This window comes from Trichosurus vulpecula, chromosome 5, assembly GCF_011100635.1.
Source record: "Trichosurus vulpecula isolate mTriVul1 chromosome 5, mTriVul1.pri, whole genome shotgun sequence".
NCBI classification, from domain to species: domain Eukaryota; kingdom Metazoa; phylum Chordata; class Mammalia; order Diprotodontia; family Phalangeridae; genus Trichosurus; species Trichosurus vulpecula.
Genome location: NC_050577.1, coordinates 27,916,406 through 27,932,071, shown reverse-complemented (window position 1 = coordinate 27,932,071; position 15,666 = coordinate 27,916,406). Strand labels below are relative to the sequence as shown.

Genomic DNA, 15,666 nt, shown 5'->3' with positions numbered 1-15,666 from the left:
ATCATAACTTAATCTTAGTGACTCATAACGATGAACAGAGCACTAGGTTAGAGGTCGGGTGGCACAAGGATGCCCATTGAGCGCCACTACCTGTATGACCTCAAGCAAGTCCTTTTACCTCTGAGTCTCAGCTTCTTCATCTGCACAAATACGAGACTGGGCCAAGTGGTCCCTACAGTTCCTCCTGCTTCTCAATCCTATGATCCTATGACTCGGGATGACCATTATGAATTCTTGTTCTGATGGAGAGTTGTCCTTTTTTGGACATAGAACTGGACATGTAACTTCACAGGAGGCCACTCACATTATATAGGCTTGAATTAAATCAATTCATTTCTCTGTGCAAATTTCCTTGCACGTCCATGAAATAAGCAGTTTTCATATCACTTGAATTTCACAATATTAAACAAGCAACATGCTCTAAGAGGGAAATAAAACAAGCTTCCCCAGTAAACACGAGATGGTCTCTCTTCCGCTGAGACTCCTACCTTTTAGAAAGCAGATCGTACTCGTGTAAGATCATCAGCAGGTTTTCCACGATGCTGAGCTCGCTTATCTTCTCCCTACATTCTGGACTACAAAGAGAACAATCTTAGGCACGACCACAAATCCTCAAGGCCTTACGGCACTTCCTTCCCTGTCATGGCCATCACATTTTCTCAGGGTAAAGACTGTCACACAGGCTCCATACAGAGCAGAGAGATTCATTACATCACAAAATGTTGATTCTATGACTAGCAGGTTGTCACTGAGCCTTTCCCACAGATAAAGCGGCTCATCCTTCATTAGGATACAACGGATTTACAAGTTACAAAACTTAATGCTTTGGAAAATGGGCTGGAGTTTCCCATGCACTCTTTTTATATTTTAAACAGATTTTCATTGATATCTTTTGTTTTTACATCATCTAAATTTCCCCCTCTCTCCCTCTTCATCCCCTCCCCCTCAGAACCAACCCTGTAAACAAATATTTTTTAAAAGACAAAGAGGAAAAAGAGGGGGGCAATCAGTAAAACCAACCAATATATCAAAAACATCTAACACGATATGCAACATTGCACACCCAGAGACCCCCCTCTTCTACAAAGTAGTGAAGATGGTGCCCCGCCCCTGCGCCCTTAACATTAGAAGAAGGAAAGAACAAGCTCAATAAAAAATAAAACGACAGGAAAACAACAGGCTGAACCAGGGCTCAGAAATGGGCAGGACTTTGTGAGAGACGTTCAAACAGATGAGCATTCAGAGAAAAGGAGGGAAAGGAGCTTTTAGAGAAAAGTGATGGCAACTTCAAAACACCAGAAATGAGGCAAAGGAGGTGCCGTAGACAATTCCAGCCAGAGACAAGGATCTTCTGGGGCAATGAGCCCTTCTGGTTGACATAAAATATGCCATTTTGGCCCAGGATCCTCTGTAAAGGAACATTGCATATTGTGACTGCACCACGGGGGCTTTCTGCAAAATTAGGCTAAGGAAGAAGCAATGGAACCAGAGAGACTGCCCACATTGGAGGAGGAGGGGGAGGAGGGGGAGGAGGAGGAGGAGGAGGAGGAGGAGGATTAGAAGGAGGAGAAGCTTGTATCACAGCTAACGCTGAATTAGTATAAACAGTAGAGTTAAAAGTGTATTAAAAGAAACTTACCTTTCAGCTAAACTAGTAAGTGCAAGAAGGGCCCCCAACAGAACATTTGTGTCTCTGGCTCCTAATAAATTTACTAATGTCTGGAAAAAAAATAGATTTTTAAATTAAAGGCCAGAGAGTGTGTTTCTTGGTTGGTGTGAGTCTTTTCTTTGCTTGTTTGTTTATTTCTTAAGAACATGAGGAACCATCTAACAGACATTCAGCTACACATGAGCAATGCCCTCACTGCTGCCGAAGGCCAGCACCTCCCCTTACTGCCTGCTGGACGTGCCAGGTTATAACCAGGAGAGAGGATGGAGAGGGAGCACACAGGACTGCCAGGTTGGTTACCCCATGTTCTAGAGGCCAGTCCCTATTTCACACCTCCGAAGAGAAGGCTGGAGGGCTTGGCTGAAAGCCTCAGGCAAACCCTGGAGACAATCCCTTCTCTGTTTTGGTCACTGATCAGCTCCTTGGCCAGGAAGCTCCACAGGGCCTGGCAGGCTTCCCTGCCACTCCCACCGTCCTCCAGGGGCTCCCAAAGGCCCCTGTTAGTAAGCTCTCTGGGCTCATTCCCCACCTGACAGGCCACAGATTTCTTAGGAAGAAGGTTTAAGGTCCCAGCAATATGGGGGAATTAATGGATGCATGGGGAATAGAGAGGCAGGCAATACTCCACTCAGTCACACAAGGATCAAGGGCCTCATATGTGGGGGACAAAAATTAATACAGACTATTCATTAGAAGAAGAATACTGAAGCTGAAGCTTAAATGCTTTGGCTACATAAGGAGAAAATGAGAGTCATTGGGAAAGACTGATGTTGGGAAAGACTGAAGGCAGAAGAAGAGGACGGTGAAGGACGAGCTGGACAGATAGTGTCATGGAAGCAACAAACATGAACTTAGATTCTGGGAGATGGTGGAGGACAGAAGGGCCTGGTGTGCTACGGTCCGTGGGGCCGGATATGACTGAACAACAAAATACAGGGGACATAGAGAGGAAATAAGATACAACTCCAAGAAGCTTACAATCAAATGGGGCTGGGGAATAAGGTTTAGATAATCCTCAACCTCCCCTTTTATTCCTTCCCATGGTCAGTTTACTTTGTTCTCAAAGCAATAGAAAGAGATGGTGAGATAATTCTAGGGGACCAATGATGAAGCACGCTGCCCACCTCCCAAAAGAGAAGTGATAAACTCAAGAATCAGAAGAAGCAATAATTTTCAGGCACAGCCAAGGTGGGGATTTGTCTCGCTTGCCTATGTTTTGTTTTTCTTATTTTCAATGGCGGAAGAGAAGAGGGAGGGCAAGGAAGACAGGGGTTAAGAAGAAAGAAAAAATGGAAGGAAAGGAAGGAGGGAAGGAGAGAAGGAAGGAAGGAGGGACGGAAGGAGGAGGGAAAGAGGCATTGAGGAGAAAACAAAAAGAAGGCCAGAAAGAATGCTGGACAAGCAGGACAGTTCTGAAAGCTAGAGGCTCATTTTTAATATATACTTCCAAAGAAAAATAAGCTATACATAAAGACCAGTAGTTTCAGGTACAATTCTATTTTTCCATTCTAATATATATGTACATACAAATATTCACATATATTCAATACATAGGATATATACATATATATACATGGATATATATGTATGCATATGTATATGTGTGTATATATGTATGTATATTGTGTGTGTGTGTGTGTGTGTGTGTATATATATGTGTGTGTGTGTGAAAGAAAAAATGGAAGGAAAGGAAGGAGGGAAGGAGTGGGTGGGGGATGTATATGTATATATGAAATGTCCATTTGACTTGGTATTTAAGTCCAGAACAAAATTTTAAAAAACCAAAGAGGGTGAGGCTGCCAACGAACCCTGCACCTCTCTGCCTATACAGGAGTGGTTTTGTTTCTAAGTCAAGAGGCATGTTGCTGCCTTCCTAGGGGTGAAGCTACTGAAAGAAGGTAATTGAAAGGACAGGAATTTGAGGCCCAGGAAATTGTCTAGATTCCCTGTTTTTATGCCTCTCGGGAATGTCTCTTGTATTCTCTGATCTCTCCCTGGGACTAAGATATCCATTTGCTTGGATTTCTACTATTTTTAATTTTCCAAGCTAATACTCCCCCCTCCCCACTTTCCAAATAGAGCAGATAATTAAGAGTTATTGAGAGTTTCAGAAGCAAATTTCACTGCAACAATTCTGCTCCTATTCAAAGTAAATCGATGTCATCCTATGGAGAGCTCGTTTGTACACAGCTGTTTACGTGTGGTTTCCTCCATTAGATTGTGAGCTCCTTGAGGACAGGGATAGTCTTTTGCCTTTGTGCCACAGCACTTAGCAGAGTGCCTGGCACACAGTGGTTGTCTAATAAATGCTCATGCTTGACTCTTGGTGGGTAGGAGGCACTAGCAGCCAGAGGAATCTGGACAGGCTCCTGTAGGAGGCAGGATTTGAGCTGGGCTTTGAAAGGACTAGGGATTCTACAAGAAGAGACGAGAAGGGAATGTTTGCCAAAGTTTGCAGCACGGTGTGTGTGAATGTCATGAGGCTGGACTGATGGGCACATGCTGGAGGGGGGGGGGTGGGAGGCAGCTGGGGAGGGCCTTTAGACACCAAACCAAGGCATCGGAATTCATCCTGAAGGGAGCAGGGGCCACAGGAAGTAATACAGACAAACCCGCGTTTTAGGAATACTATTTGGGCAGCTGTTAGAGGGTGGACTGGAGAGGAGAAAGATGTGAGGGAGAAGACCATTGAGGAGACCAGTTCAGAGCCCAGGCAAGAGGGGACAGAGCCCATGAGTGGGGAGAAGGGGAGGAGTTCAAGGGAGATGGAAGATGGACAAGATTGAAAAGTGACCAGATATGTGGGGTGAGTCAAGATCCAGGGTGTGGGAAGAATGGCGGTGCCCTCAACAGAAATAGAGAGCTCTGGGACTGGGGCTCATTTGGAGGAAAGACCCTGGGCTCCGTTGGACCCTGGCTGAGCCAGAGCTGCCTCCTAAACATCCAATCAGACACGTCCGATGTGCAACACGGGGCTGGGACTCAGAGGAGAGACCAGGGTGAGTTGGAGAGAGCTAAGAGTCCTCTGACTCTCTGAATAAAGGCCAAGTCCCAAAGGGAGCTTGAGACTCCAAGGCGGGAGGGAGGGAGGCAGGGAGGGAAGGAGAACAACCCCAGAATGGGAAGGAGGAAGCAGCCTGTGCAAAGTTAAGGAGGTGGGAGATGAAGACCTGAGGGGCACAACCATAGACCGCCGATGCTTCCTCAGCAAGGGAGGGATGAGGACAGGGACCGGAACCTGGCCAGTCACCACGTTTCAAAAGTCAAGGAGATTAGTCTGTTCTTAGAGCTCTTACCTTGTGGGCGCCACTTGCTATGATCCATTCTCGCTGATCTTTGACAGCAGAGAGTTTCTGAAAGATATCTAGGCAAGAAAGGAAATCACCAAGTGGGTTTCTTGGGCCCATCTCATCTCCCAGTTCCTTGAAAATACCATATCAGGGGACACCCCAAGGTGGGTCATCGGTGACATGGGCAAATGCTATAAACCAGGATGAACCTTCCTGGACAAAGACAACGCAAATTTTAAAAACCTTATGATGAGAAGAGAGAAGGCAGATCCCCACAGCTGTCAGGGCAGGAAGGACCATTAGGAATGAGTGTGGTATAGATGAGGGAATGGGCATCGGTCGAGGTCATCCACCTGGCCGGAGCAGAGATGGGGTCTATCAGGCTAGAAACTTTCCTCTCCTCTCCCCTGGCCTCTTCCTTTTCTTTTCCTACCTGTCCTTTAAAAGGGGTGGAGCCAAGAATAGAGATCTCCTGGGCCTGTCCAGGCACCATTTTCTAATTAGCTGAGCCATACTTGCTAATCATCAGAAGGTGAAAGTGTGTCAAGACAGGCAGGAAAGATCGTCCCTTTCCAGGACCAGAAGGGCTCATCGGGGGACTTGACAATGGCCAAGCAGCAAATGGAAGGCCTGCTGCTTCTCCTTGGGGCAAAGAGCTGCGTCTCGATGTGTGGAGAACCCTTCGGGACTGGGGGATATGTCAGCTTCAAACGAAGGCATCACCTTGAGGATGGTAATTTTTGAAATTTCATAGAAAAGATGTGCACAACCTCTGGAATGATAGTGAAAATCAATGGGAAAATGGGATTTTACCAAAATTGATGGAATTTAGCCAGTTCATTTAATGGAGGCTATATGTACTTAACAGTTAAATATTTTATTCAATAAATCTTCTCACAAAAAAGTGTTTCACCAAAGCTCTGGTCATGATCTGAAAGCTGTTCCTCCATATTTAGTGTATATTGAGATGGGGGGGAGATAGGAGGGAAGACATCCTAGACCTGAGATTTCACTGGGGCAGGAGAACTCCTAGAGCAGAAAGACCCTCCACTCATGCAGATGGGCAACCAATCTACACCTTTCAGACTTAAAAGGTTGTTGTCAGAAGGCACTGAGGTTAAGTGACTTGTCTATGTTCACACAGTGAGCTCTGTGTCAGGGGCAGGACTTGAACCCAGATCTCCTTGACTACAAGACCAGCCCTTAATCCACCATAAGAACTATATTTCTTAGTACCTCTAGCTTAAGTTAATTACACAGAACTCAAGCCATAAATTTTGTACATCTTAAATACTCAAATTAACCTCTTTTTCCCCCTATCACAAAGAATCATACACTTATTCATGACAAGGAACAAAAAGTCCAATCTAATTCAACAAACATTTATTGAGCACCTACTGCGTGCAAAGCACTGCGCTAGATACTGTGGATACAAAAGTTAAAACAAAACCAGCCCCTGCCCTCCAGGAGCTTACCTTCTGTGAGGAGGTAGAGAATAGACACAGATAAGTAAAAACAGGGTCATTGGAGAAGGGAAGGAGGGAGGGAGGGAGGGAGGGGGAGAAAGAGACAGAGAGAGACAGAGAGACAGAGAAAGAGACAGAGAAAGAGAGAGACACAGAGAGAGAGAGACACAGAGAGAGAGAGACACTGAGAGAGAGAGCGCAGCAACACCTAAACGGAATGAGGAGAGGCTTTCAGCCCAGGAGGCAGCCCCTAACTGGCTAGTGAGCCCGAGCTAAAGATAATACTTACACGTCATGTTGACTAACTTGTCAACATTATGCTGTTCTTCTCCGTATCCAAGGTACCCATCTGCTACGACTTCCATGTACTGCAAGGAAGACCAAACACAAAAACCACGTCAGAAAAATTCTTACAAAGGCGAGCTGCACATTTCAACATGAACTCTAGGTGGCGGCCCACAGTCACAAAACGGTTCCCAAGGCTCTTCAGCAGTACCCGACAGACAAGGGAAAAAAGAAATATTTCTCCCAAAGTCACAGGCCTCCATTAAGATCACAGGACCAGAGGCTCAGAGCTAGACCTCGGAAAGCACCTAGTATGTCTCTACCATCTTACAGACGAGGAACCTGAGACCTACAGGGGTGAATTCCCTTGTCTACATTCACCGGTATATGTGGCAGAGCAGGGATTTGAACCCAGGACCCCGACTCCAAATCCAGAGCTTTTTACCAAACATCACCTGTCTCTCTCCACTCGACACAATGTGCTAAAATCAAAGTACATACGGAGCCTCAAAATCGAGATCTCAAATCAGGTTAGGTGTGTGTCATGACACAGACAGAGTTCATTTGTGTGCGTGACAGAAGAACAGAGGATAAGTGAAGGACACACGGACACACAGCACATGAAGCAGACACTACGACACTTTACAACATGGGGGTTGTACATCCCACTAGTCCTTTACAAAGCAGCACACATCTGCAGTCAGGAAGATGTGAGTTCAAATCCTCCTTCAAGACCCTTCTAGGAGCTTTTTCACTCTGGGCGAGGTCACCCCTGTGGGGCTCCGTCTCCTCATCCGTAAGATGGGGCTCACGAGAACCTCTACTTACTTCCCAAGGTCACTGTGAGGATCACGAGATCCAGTACTTTGACTGAATATACTGTTCCACAGCGATCAAAATCACGCCAAACGTTAACTATAAGCTATGGAATGAATTTCCAAACGTAGTAAATGGCAATTTTGGTATTCTGGTTACTTTAATATTCTGGATACCCGAAAGGATCACGGGCCGACTTACTCCTAATACTCTGCTGAACATGGGCAATTCCGGAGGCACTCAGTTTCCTCTGAGCCATCAGTAATAACTGAACGACATTCTTGGTGCAGGGAATTTTGAAGACTGGGCTACAAGGGGACTGACAAGGATTTCCAGGCCTGGGAATGTTATTTCTTTACTATTTTGCTTTTACAGGACACAGGGTCTTCCAAAAGGCATTTGCCTCCTTACCCTCCCCCCAGTAAGTACACAAGTTATAAACTAAAAGTACATTATTCTCTATTGAGATGTTGCCTGTTTCATATTCTGAACACATCATTATTTTTGCATGAAAGGTCAGCGCCACCTTTATGAGCTTGGGGCTGTTGTTTTTTTCATTTTTATTTTTCTCAGATCCTATTCGTGTTGAGGAAATAAATGGGAACCCAACCTGACCAAGCTGCCTCATATTTCTTCCCTTGACTAAACTGAATTATACATGACCTTTTATACCCTTTCTAATTTCAACTGGCAGGCTCTTTTCAATCCAATTAACCAGAACAAAAAGTCCTGGGTGTTGGCCTCCAAGAGAAGGAGTCTGGTGGCTTTATTTTTCTGCATGACTGTGAGCCACACCTGGTGCCCTATGGGCAGCCATGGGAACAAACCCACCCTGCTCTCCAGGAGTCATCAGGAGGACTCTCCTTAGGCGCTTACTGACCACCTGGCCCAAGGTGCACACCCAACCACAAAGCAAGAACAAGAACAAGGGAAGGTCTCTTACCTGGGCTAGGTTCTCAATCCCACCCAAGTTATGGAGTATGTCCTAACAAAAGTAAAAAGATAATATTAACTTTCACGAGGAATAGAAACCATTTTTAAAGGCCATGCAGGGAAAGGAGAGTCTTAATTTGCACCCTCCGTTGTATTGTGTTTTGTATATTACAAGATGAATGTGAAAAAAGCCAGGTGTGTATCATCAGCATCACAGGGAAGAGAAATGATTAAGGGATGACAATTTATGATGGTGGAAGGGAGTATATCTTCCTCCCTAAAGTAGAGCTTAAGCTACCATTCTGCTTACTCAATTTGATCAGAATAGTAATATTATGTTAAAATAATGTCTTTAAAAAATCAAGGAGAAAGGATGCCAAAAAGAGTCTCCTGTTATTTCATACAAACTGTCAAGTAACACACATTTCTTAAAGCTAAGGATTTTACCTGACCTTTTAAAACTAGCCAAAACATTGTGGCGTTTAAGAATGTGAGGAGCAGGTAATGCAATATTTGAAGGAGAAAAATAAAGAAGGAGGGAAATAGCTGGGAAATGTTGCTTAATTACAGAATTAACAACATCACAATTCACTCTCATTTTAGTTCTTTAAAACGCAGTCATAAAAGGTTCTTGGCAAGGAATGGGCTGTATGTAAGAAGGGCCAGTAAAAAAATGACAACTCCTCTTCCTAATGACTTGTAAATGTGAGGAAGAAGACTTTAAACTGAACAAGGAGGCTGGTGGACAGAGGTCTGCCAACATAGATCTGGTACCACAGAGAGGAGGCCCAAAACTAAAGAGGACCAGTAAGGAACAAGAGGCACCATCAGCAGAACCCAAGGGGTGAGATGTCTATTTGCAAATGCGCAAAATATGGGTCATAAACAGACATCTTATCGCAAAAAGACAAATCTGGCCCCAAACTGAGACTTTGCAGGATGAGACTCAAGATTGAATTTTATTCAGGAAGATTATATTTTATTCAAAAGAAGAAAATTGATAAGGCCCCTGGTGGAGAACAGCATTATGTATTAAGGATATATTCATATGGGGAAATCCAGGAACCTGAAAAGAGAAATAGCATTTGGGTGAGGAATGACGGAGTTAGAAAAAGAAGTAATATTGTCATAGGAGTGGTAGACTATAGACTGCCCAGACAGAAGGATGAATCAAATAAAGCCAAGATGAGTTTGGTAATTAGATGACAAACCTGGCACAGAAACATGATGAAACAAGTGGTTGTTGAATGAATGAATGAATGAATTGTAATAATAGGGGACTTCAACCATCTAGCTAGTTTCTGGATCTCTCTCTCTCTCTCTCTCTCTCTCTCTCTCTCTCTCTCTTTCTTCCTCTCTCTCTTCCTCTCTCTCTCTCTCTCTCTCTCTCTCTCTCTCTCTCTCTCTCTCTCTCTCTCTCTTCCTCTCTCTCTTCCCCTCTCTCTTCCTCTCTCTCTCTCTCTCTCTCTCTCTCTCTCTCTCTCTCTCTCTCTCTTCCTCTTTCTCTCTCTCTCTCTCTCTCTCTCTCTCTTCTCTCTCTCTCTCTCTCTCTCTCTCTCTCTCTCTCTCTCTGTCAAAAACAGAGCAGTTGACAAATTTGTGACTTGACTTAAGGACAACTTCATCCTTCAATAGTAGAAGTGACAAGGGAAATTTATTCTGGGTTTGATTGTGAGAAGGGGAGGGGGAGAAAGGGGGGAAAGACAGAGAGAGAGACAGAGACAGAAGAGAGAGAGGAAAGACAAAGACAGAGAGACACAGAGAGAGACAGAGAGACAGAGAGAAAGAGAGACAGACAGAGGTGGAGAGAGAGAGAGAGAAAGAGAGAGGTGGAGAGAGGGGGGGAGAGAGAGAGAGAGAGAGAGAGAGAGAGAGAGAGAGAGAGCAAGTGCACACTGGTTGCTGAAGAATCTGGATTCTCGGGACAAGTGACCATTACATCATGGAGTTCATAATGAGAAGGAAAACCAAGCATAATGGGACATACCACTTTGCATACAGGTTAGAAGAAGAGACCTGAATGACAAAGATCTGTCTTTGGATCCTACTTCTGACCATGGGCAAGACCATAAGCCATTGGTCTCCTCACTGTGAAATGGTGCTAAGGATGCAGGTGGCCCCTCTCTCGTGGGGTTTTCATCATTACTGCTATTACTTGGGAAAAGAAGATGTCAAAGAATCCAGAGAAGGGGTAGGTAACATTGAGGGACTTTTTGTAGGAAAAGCTAGCCAAGACAGATAGAAACCTTTAAAGAAAGAAATTCTGAAAACATAAGAAGAAATTAATCTAATGAATAGGGAAAAGAAGATGATATGGATGCAAGAGGAAAGCAACCAAGAAAACAGCCTCTAAACAGAGAAGATGGAATAAAGGAAGATCACAGAAGAGTGTCATGGCCCTGTGAAAATTGTGTCAGGAACGCTAAAGACTAGAACAAGTCCAGGCTGGGTTTTATCTTGGTTTTTGTTTGCTTGTTTTTGTTCTCTTTTTTTAAAGAAACATGGAAGGTGAGAGAAGGGTCAGTGAAGGGTTTCAAGTCATAGCTCAAGATGAATGGGGATGATGATAACTTTGAGAAGATTGTTTTCTGATCCAATGATAATATGAATAATGGAATACAAATGTTTAGCAGGGAGTAGAGACACAAGATAAGGAAATGATTTAGTACTCTCTAGCTGTCCTTAAAGACATCAAGTCACCAGGCAAGATGAGTAACATCCCAGGGGACTAAAGGAACTGGCATATGCAACCTCAGAGCTGCAGCTGAGATGGGAGAGTGGGAAATGTGCCCCAGGACCAGCAAATGATCCAAGGTCAAGAAAGGTAAGAGGACAGACCCTGCAAACTATAACTTGACTTCTACTTCTAAAAAATTCTAGACCATGTTGTCAAAGGAATTGTTTGCAAGTTGGCCTCTGATCCTGCCAATCTCACCTTGAGCCAGACCACAGGGCATAGGGAAGGAGCTTAAGGAGCTTAGTTCTTTTGTGTAAAGTGAATTCCCAATACAACAGACATGTCCATATTCAAATATAAGTACAAAAAAGCATTCCAAAGTCAAGTAAAAATGGCCTTTTGAGTTGTCTGTCATTTTGGATTACTGGCATCTTCACAATAAAGCTCCTTGGAGTCAGGGCAATTTCATTTTTGCCTGCATCCCCAGTGCCTGGTACCGAGTAGACACCTAATAAACGCTTGTCGATTTATAATAGTAATCCTATATGCAATGGTCTTTGAACCATAGTCATGGCTTTATCTCTGATACAATAAGATAAACAACTCCAAATTTCTGTGATTCTGTGGTTAAATTCGTCAAGAAAAAAATGCTGTGCCCTATTCTTATTCTAACCTTTTACTCTTAGTATGATGATAAATGTGGCACATCCAAAATGAGACTCAGATGCAAAGAAAATTCATCCTCTGAAGTATGGGGAAAGTCACTCCATAAAGGCTTCCAAGCCTCGCCAGCCACAATGGAGCTTCCTCTTGATCAAAGCCCCAAACATGTTTAACCCTGGTTCCCACACAGGATGTATCCTCACCCTGCCGTGGAGGGCTTGAGCCAGGATGTTTTGCAGAACCATCATGGTAATTTGTACTGGCAAGTCTGAAGGAGACTGAGAGAGGACAAGAGTGAAACACCAACAAGAAAAGCTTGGGATGAATAACCCTTCCTCGGATGTCTGGAATCTTGTCTGCCCCTCCTGGTTGCAGATGACAGGGAGCCCATATTATGCTAATGTAGTTGTTTCAAAAATACTGATTTATAACAGTTAAAAGTTGACTGAAAGGAGATTAAAAAGCTAGTTGGCTAGCTAGACAAATGTGCTGGGCCTGATGCTGGCATGAACCAGGACAGGAGATGCTAGATGAAGGGGACTGAGAGAGGAGAGGAAAACAACCTAATATGGGATAAGCGAAGAGCACAAAGGATAAAATGAATCAAAAACAGAAGCTGGCAGCTCAACAGCTTGAGGAATTTGAAGTAGGCTGAGGGCCTAAGGGGGAAAAAAAGCCGTGTCCAAAAGAGTAGGCATGAAAGCAGGGATGATCAGGTGACCAGTCTAGACATCAATGGGGTATGAAAAGTGAGGCTTTGTGATGAACCCAACCCAAAAGAATCTCCTTTCCTTTCCCAAGGAGCCAGAGCCAAGAAGAGGAGCCTAACTGGTCAGAGACTAAGCCGGTGGGGGCGGGGGTTCTAGATAAAGCCAGACTCTATTAACACTAAGGATGAGAGCCACCTCTGGTCCCAGAGTTAAAGAGAAATAGACAGGATCCTCTTCTCTATTCATAAACAACCAGTGGCCATCATGGTTTGAGGAAACCTTTGATTTTTTGTTAAAGGGCACAATTTTTGCGGTCATTTTATTGCCACAGATTTGTATTCTTTAGTAAGGCCAATGCCTGATCCTACAGCAACGTGCTAAGATCAAGAAGCTGAATTAAGAAAGCCAGCACACACTTTGGGAAGCTAGCCAATGGAGTCTGGTGCCAAGGCGTCATCAGCCCTTAGAACAAAGGAACTTCTATACAGGGAACACCACGTTTGACCTCCCTTGGGGCAGTCTGGATGGCCTACTATTTCAGCAGTGGACTAGGGAGATGTATTCTAGTCCACCTATTTAACACTGATTATCAACCATGGAAGACCACTACAGCCTATGAGGAATGAAAACGATGGATCACCCAAAGGGCAAGGAATAACACATGGTGAGCAGAAATTGTTACAGAATATTATAAATGATGAGCTGTGTGCATGAAGAGACAAGAAGAGACCATCAAAGAGATCTACGACTGGACAAACGGTCAGATAATAACAAGAATGAGGGGAAATCCTGGCAGCCAGAGTCCTATCCTATGGTATAACCCTATAATGTCAAGAGATTGAAAGGATGGTCAACACGTTGTTGTGTTGAGTCACTTCAGGCGTGGCCCCCTTTGGGGTTTTCTTGGCAAAGACAGTGGGCAGTTTGCCACTTCTTTCTCCAGCTCATTTTACAGGTGAGGAAACTGAGGCAAACAGGGTTAAGTGACTTGCTCAGGCTCACACAGCTAGTAAGTGTCTCAGACTAGAAGAAATTCAGGAATATGAGTCTTCCTGACGGCAGACCCAGTGCTCTGTGCACTATGGAGGCACCTAGCTGCTCCCCACTCCCTGAGCCCCCAGCACATCGGGTGGTCTCTTTAAGGGAAATTAATGGGATGATGTGGATAAGAGCTGAATAGGTTGAGAAGGGGGCTGTGATTTCTCCTGGTGGAGGGAAGAAACATATCAAGAAGATTAGAGATGCACCAGGGCATAAAAGCATAGAAGAGAGAAGTGATCCCAAAGTCTAAGGGGGCATCCCCTCGATACCTTTGGTGGCAAAAGGTCCCCCCTCAAAACATGAGGAAACACACAGACGGGGTTGACTCTGGCATGAAAGCTGCTAACCCATAGCTTTTCATCGTATTAGAGAGGCAAATCGAACAGTCGGATCAATGTCGATTCAATTACACAGACATTTATTAAGTGCCTACTACATGCAAGGCCCTGTGGACACATGCATGGCACAGGCCCTGGCTGACCTCCGGGGGTGGCGTTAGGCATCTGCGTGCAAACCCTTCTACTCACAGTGATGTGAGTGTGCCCCTCCAGCAGCAGAGGGGAGAGGGGAGGAGGGACTCAACAGCAGCTCTAATGAAGGCAGAGATGCCACAGATGTCACAGATGCTGACATGGTGGCAGGTTGGATGGGATAGACGAGGAAGAGAGTGGTGTCAAAGAGGACCCCAAGCCTCGCGAGCGTGGGGAGGGTAGGACCAGCAGTAGAAATGGGTAGTTTGGGAGGAAAGGGAGGTTTTGAGAGGAAGGTGACGTGTCAAGTTTTAGAAAAGTTGAGATTTAGGTCCTGATCTTGAGTAGGGGGGCTGGAAAGAAGACATCAATTCTGTAAGCCCCCCTTGGCCGCCTCCCAAGCCACACTCACCCAGAGCTGCCCATGACCTGCTAGAACAAGATGGGCCAAATACCATAGGACGCTCACCCCAGGATGAGCTCGGAGGGCTGCTCAAAAATGATCCTCCGTCAGTTAAGAGGTAATGACTAGAAACACAAAACGCTAATTAAGACATGCTAGAAATCCAAGATAAAAATGACAAACACAATAAACACTTTTTTCTGTCAAATTCAAATATTGCAGAAATCTCTTTGAGTAGCACAGGAGAGTTGGAGATTTGGAAGGAACCTGGTAGTGAGGCAGAAAAGCCACTCTGGGAAACCACTGTTTAATGTTATCTTAATTGTAACAAACGAAAAACAATTGTGATTTTTTTTCCAAACCAACCTGATAACATGGATCCCTCATGAGTAATCTCAGGCAGATTAACACTCTCAGAAAATGAATAGACGGGGCTCGATTGACCCACTCTCTGAAAGAAAATAAACAATGGTGTAGATGTCAACCAAAGGAATCCCTGCGACGAGTTGTATAAAACACAGACTGAACAAGGAACAATGATAAAAATCAATATTTGTCTGGTTCATTCCCAGCTGACTCAAAAAATTATCACATGGTACTAAATAGGTGATTTTGTTTAACGTACATCCATAGTTTTACCATCTCTTTATTAGAAGGTATCGACACAGGCTAAGAGAACCTAGTGGAAGGTGAACTCCTTGTGAGCAGGAACTACAGGGTTTTTGTCTTTGAATCAACAGCACTGAGGTCAGCATTTCCTAGTATCTGAACGTTTATTGAATTGAATCAAATCCATATCAGAAGCCTATTTAGATTAAAAGTCACTAATAAATACCTACAATGTCTTGACTATGGGAATGCTGCTATCTGGAATTACAGCCTAGAAGCCGTCGCTAACATGTCATCTTGGAGAAGACCACCAGGAACGACCTAGCTTCTATATCCCTGTGTCGGGAGCTATCATCCAGGCCAGTGTCCTTCCCTTGGGGACACCACACTTGCAAAGCTCTCCACCCGGACCCTCACACACCCCGTGACGGCCACTTTATGGAGGAGAAAACGGAGGCTTGGAGAGTTGAGTGGTGAGCCAAGGTCACACAACAACCGCGTCAGAGGCAAGGGTCAAATCCAAATCTCTTTCCCCTCAACCACACTTACGGCCCAGAGAGATGGCGCTGTCTGCCCCAGGTCACACACACAGTAAGCAACGTCAAGGACCAGAACTCCGGCCTCCTGACGCCGG

The 15,666-nt window shown here is 44.7% G+C and overlaps 1 protein-coding gene across 5 annotated transcripts in view; it reads right to left on the bottom strand.

Moving 5' to 3' along the window:
* Positions 1–15,666, bottom strand: part of NEK10 (NIMA related kinase 10) — a 202,775-nt gene that overhangs the window by 163,813 nt on the left and 23,296 nt on the right. For all 5 annotated transcript variants that reach the window (XM_036760443.1, XM_036760441.1, XM_036760442.1 and 2 more), the window contains exons 5-10: positions 14,790–14,874; positions 8,470–8,511; positions 6,715–6,793; positions 4,966–5,033; positions 1,640–1,719; positions 489–575 (exon numbers count right to left, since the gene is read on the bottom strand). In XM_036760443.1, coding sequence (XP_036616338.1) covers positions 489–575; positions 1,640–1,719; positions 4,966–5,033; positions 6,715–6,793; positions 8,470–8,511; positions 14,790–14,874 — 441 coding nt within the window. The remainder of the gene's footprint in view (positions 1–488; positions 576–1,639; positions 1,720–4,965; positions 5,034–6,714; positions 6,794–8,469; positions 8,512–14,789; positions 14,875–15,666) is intronic.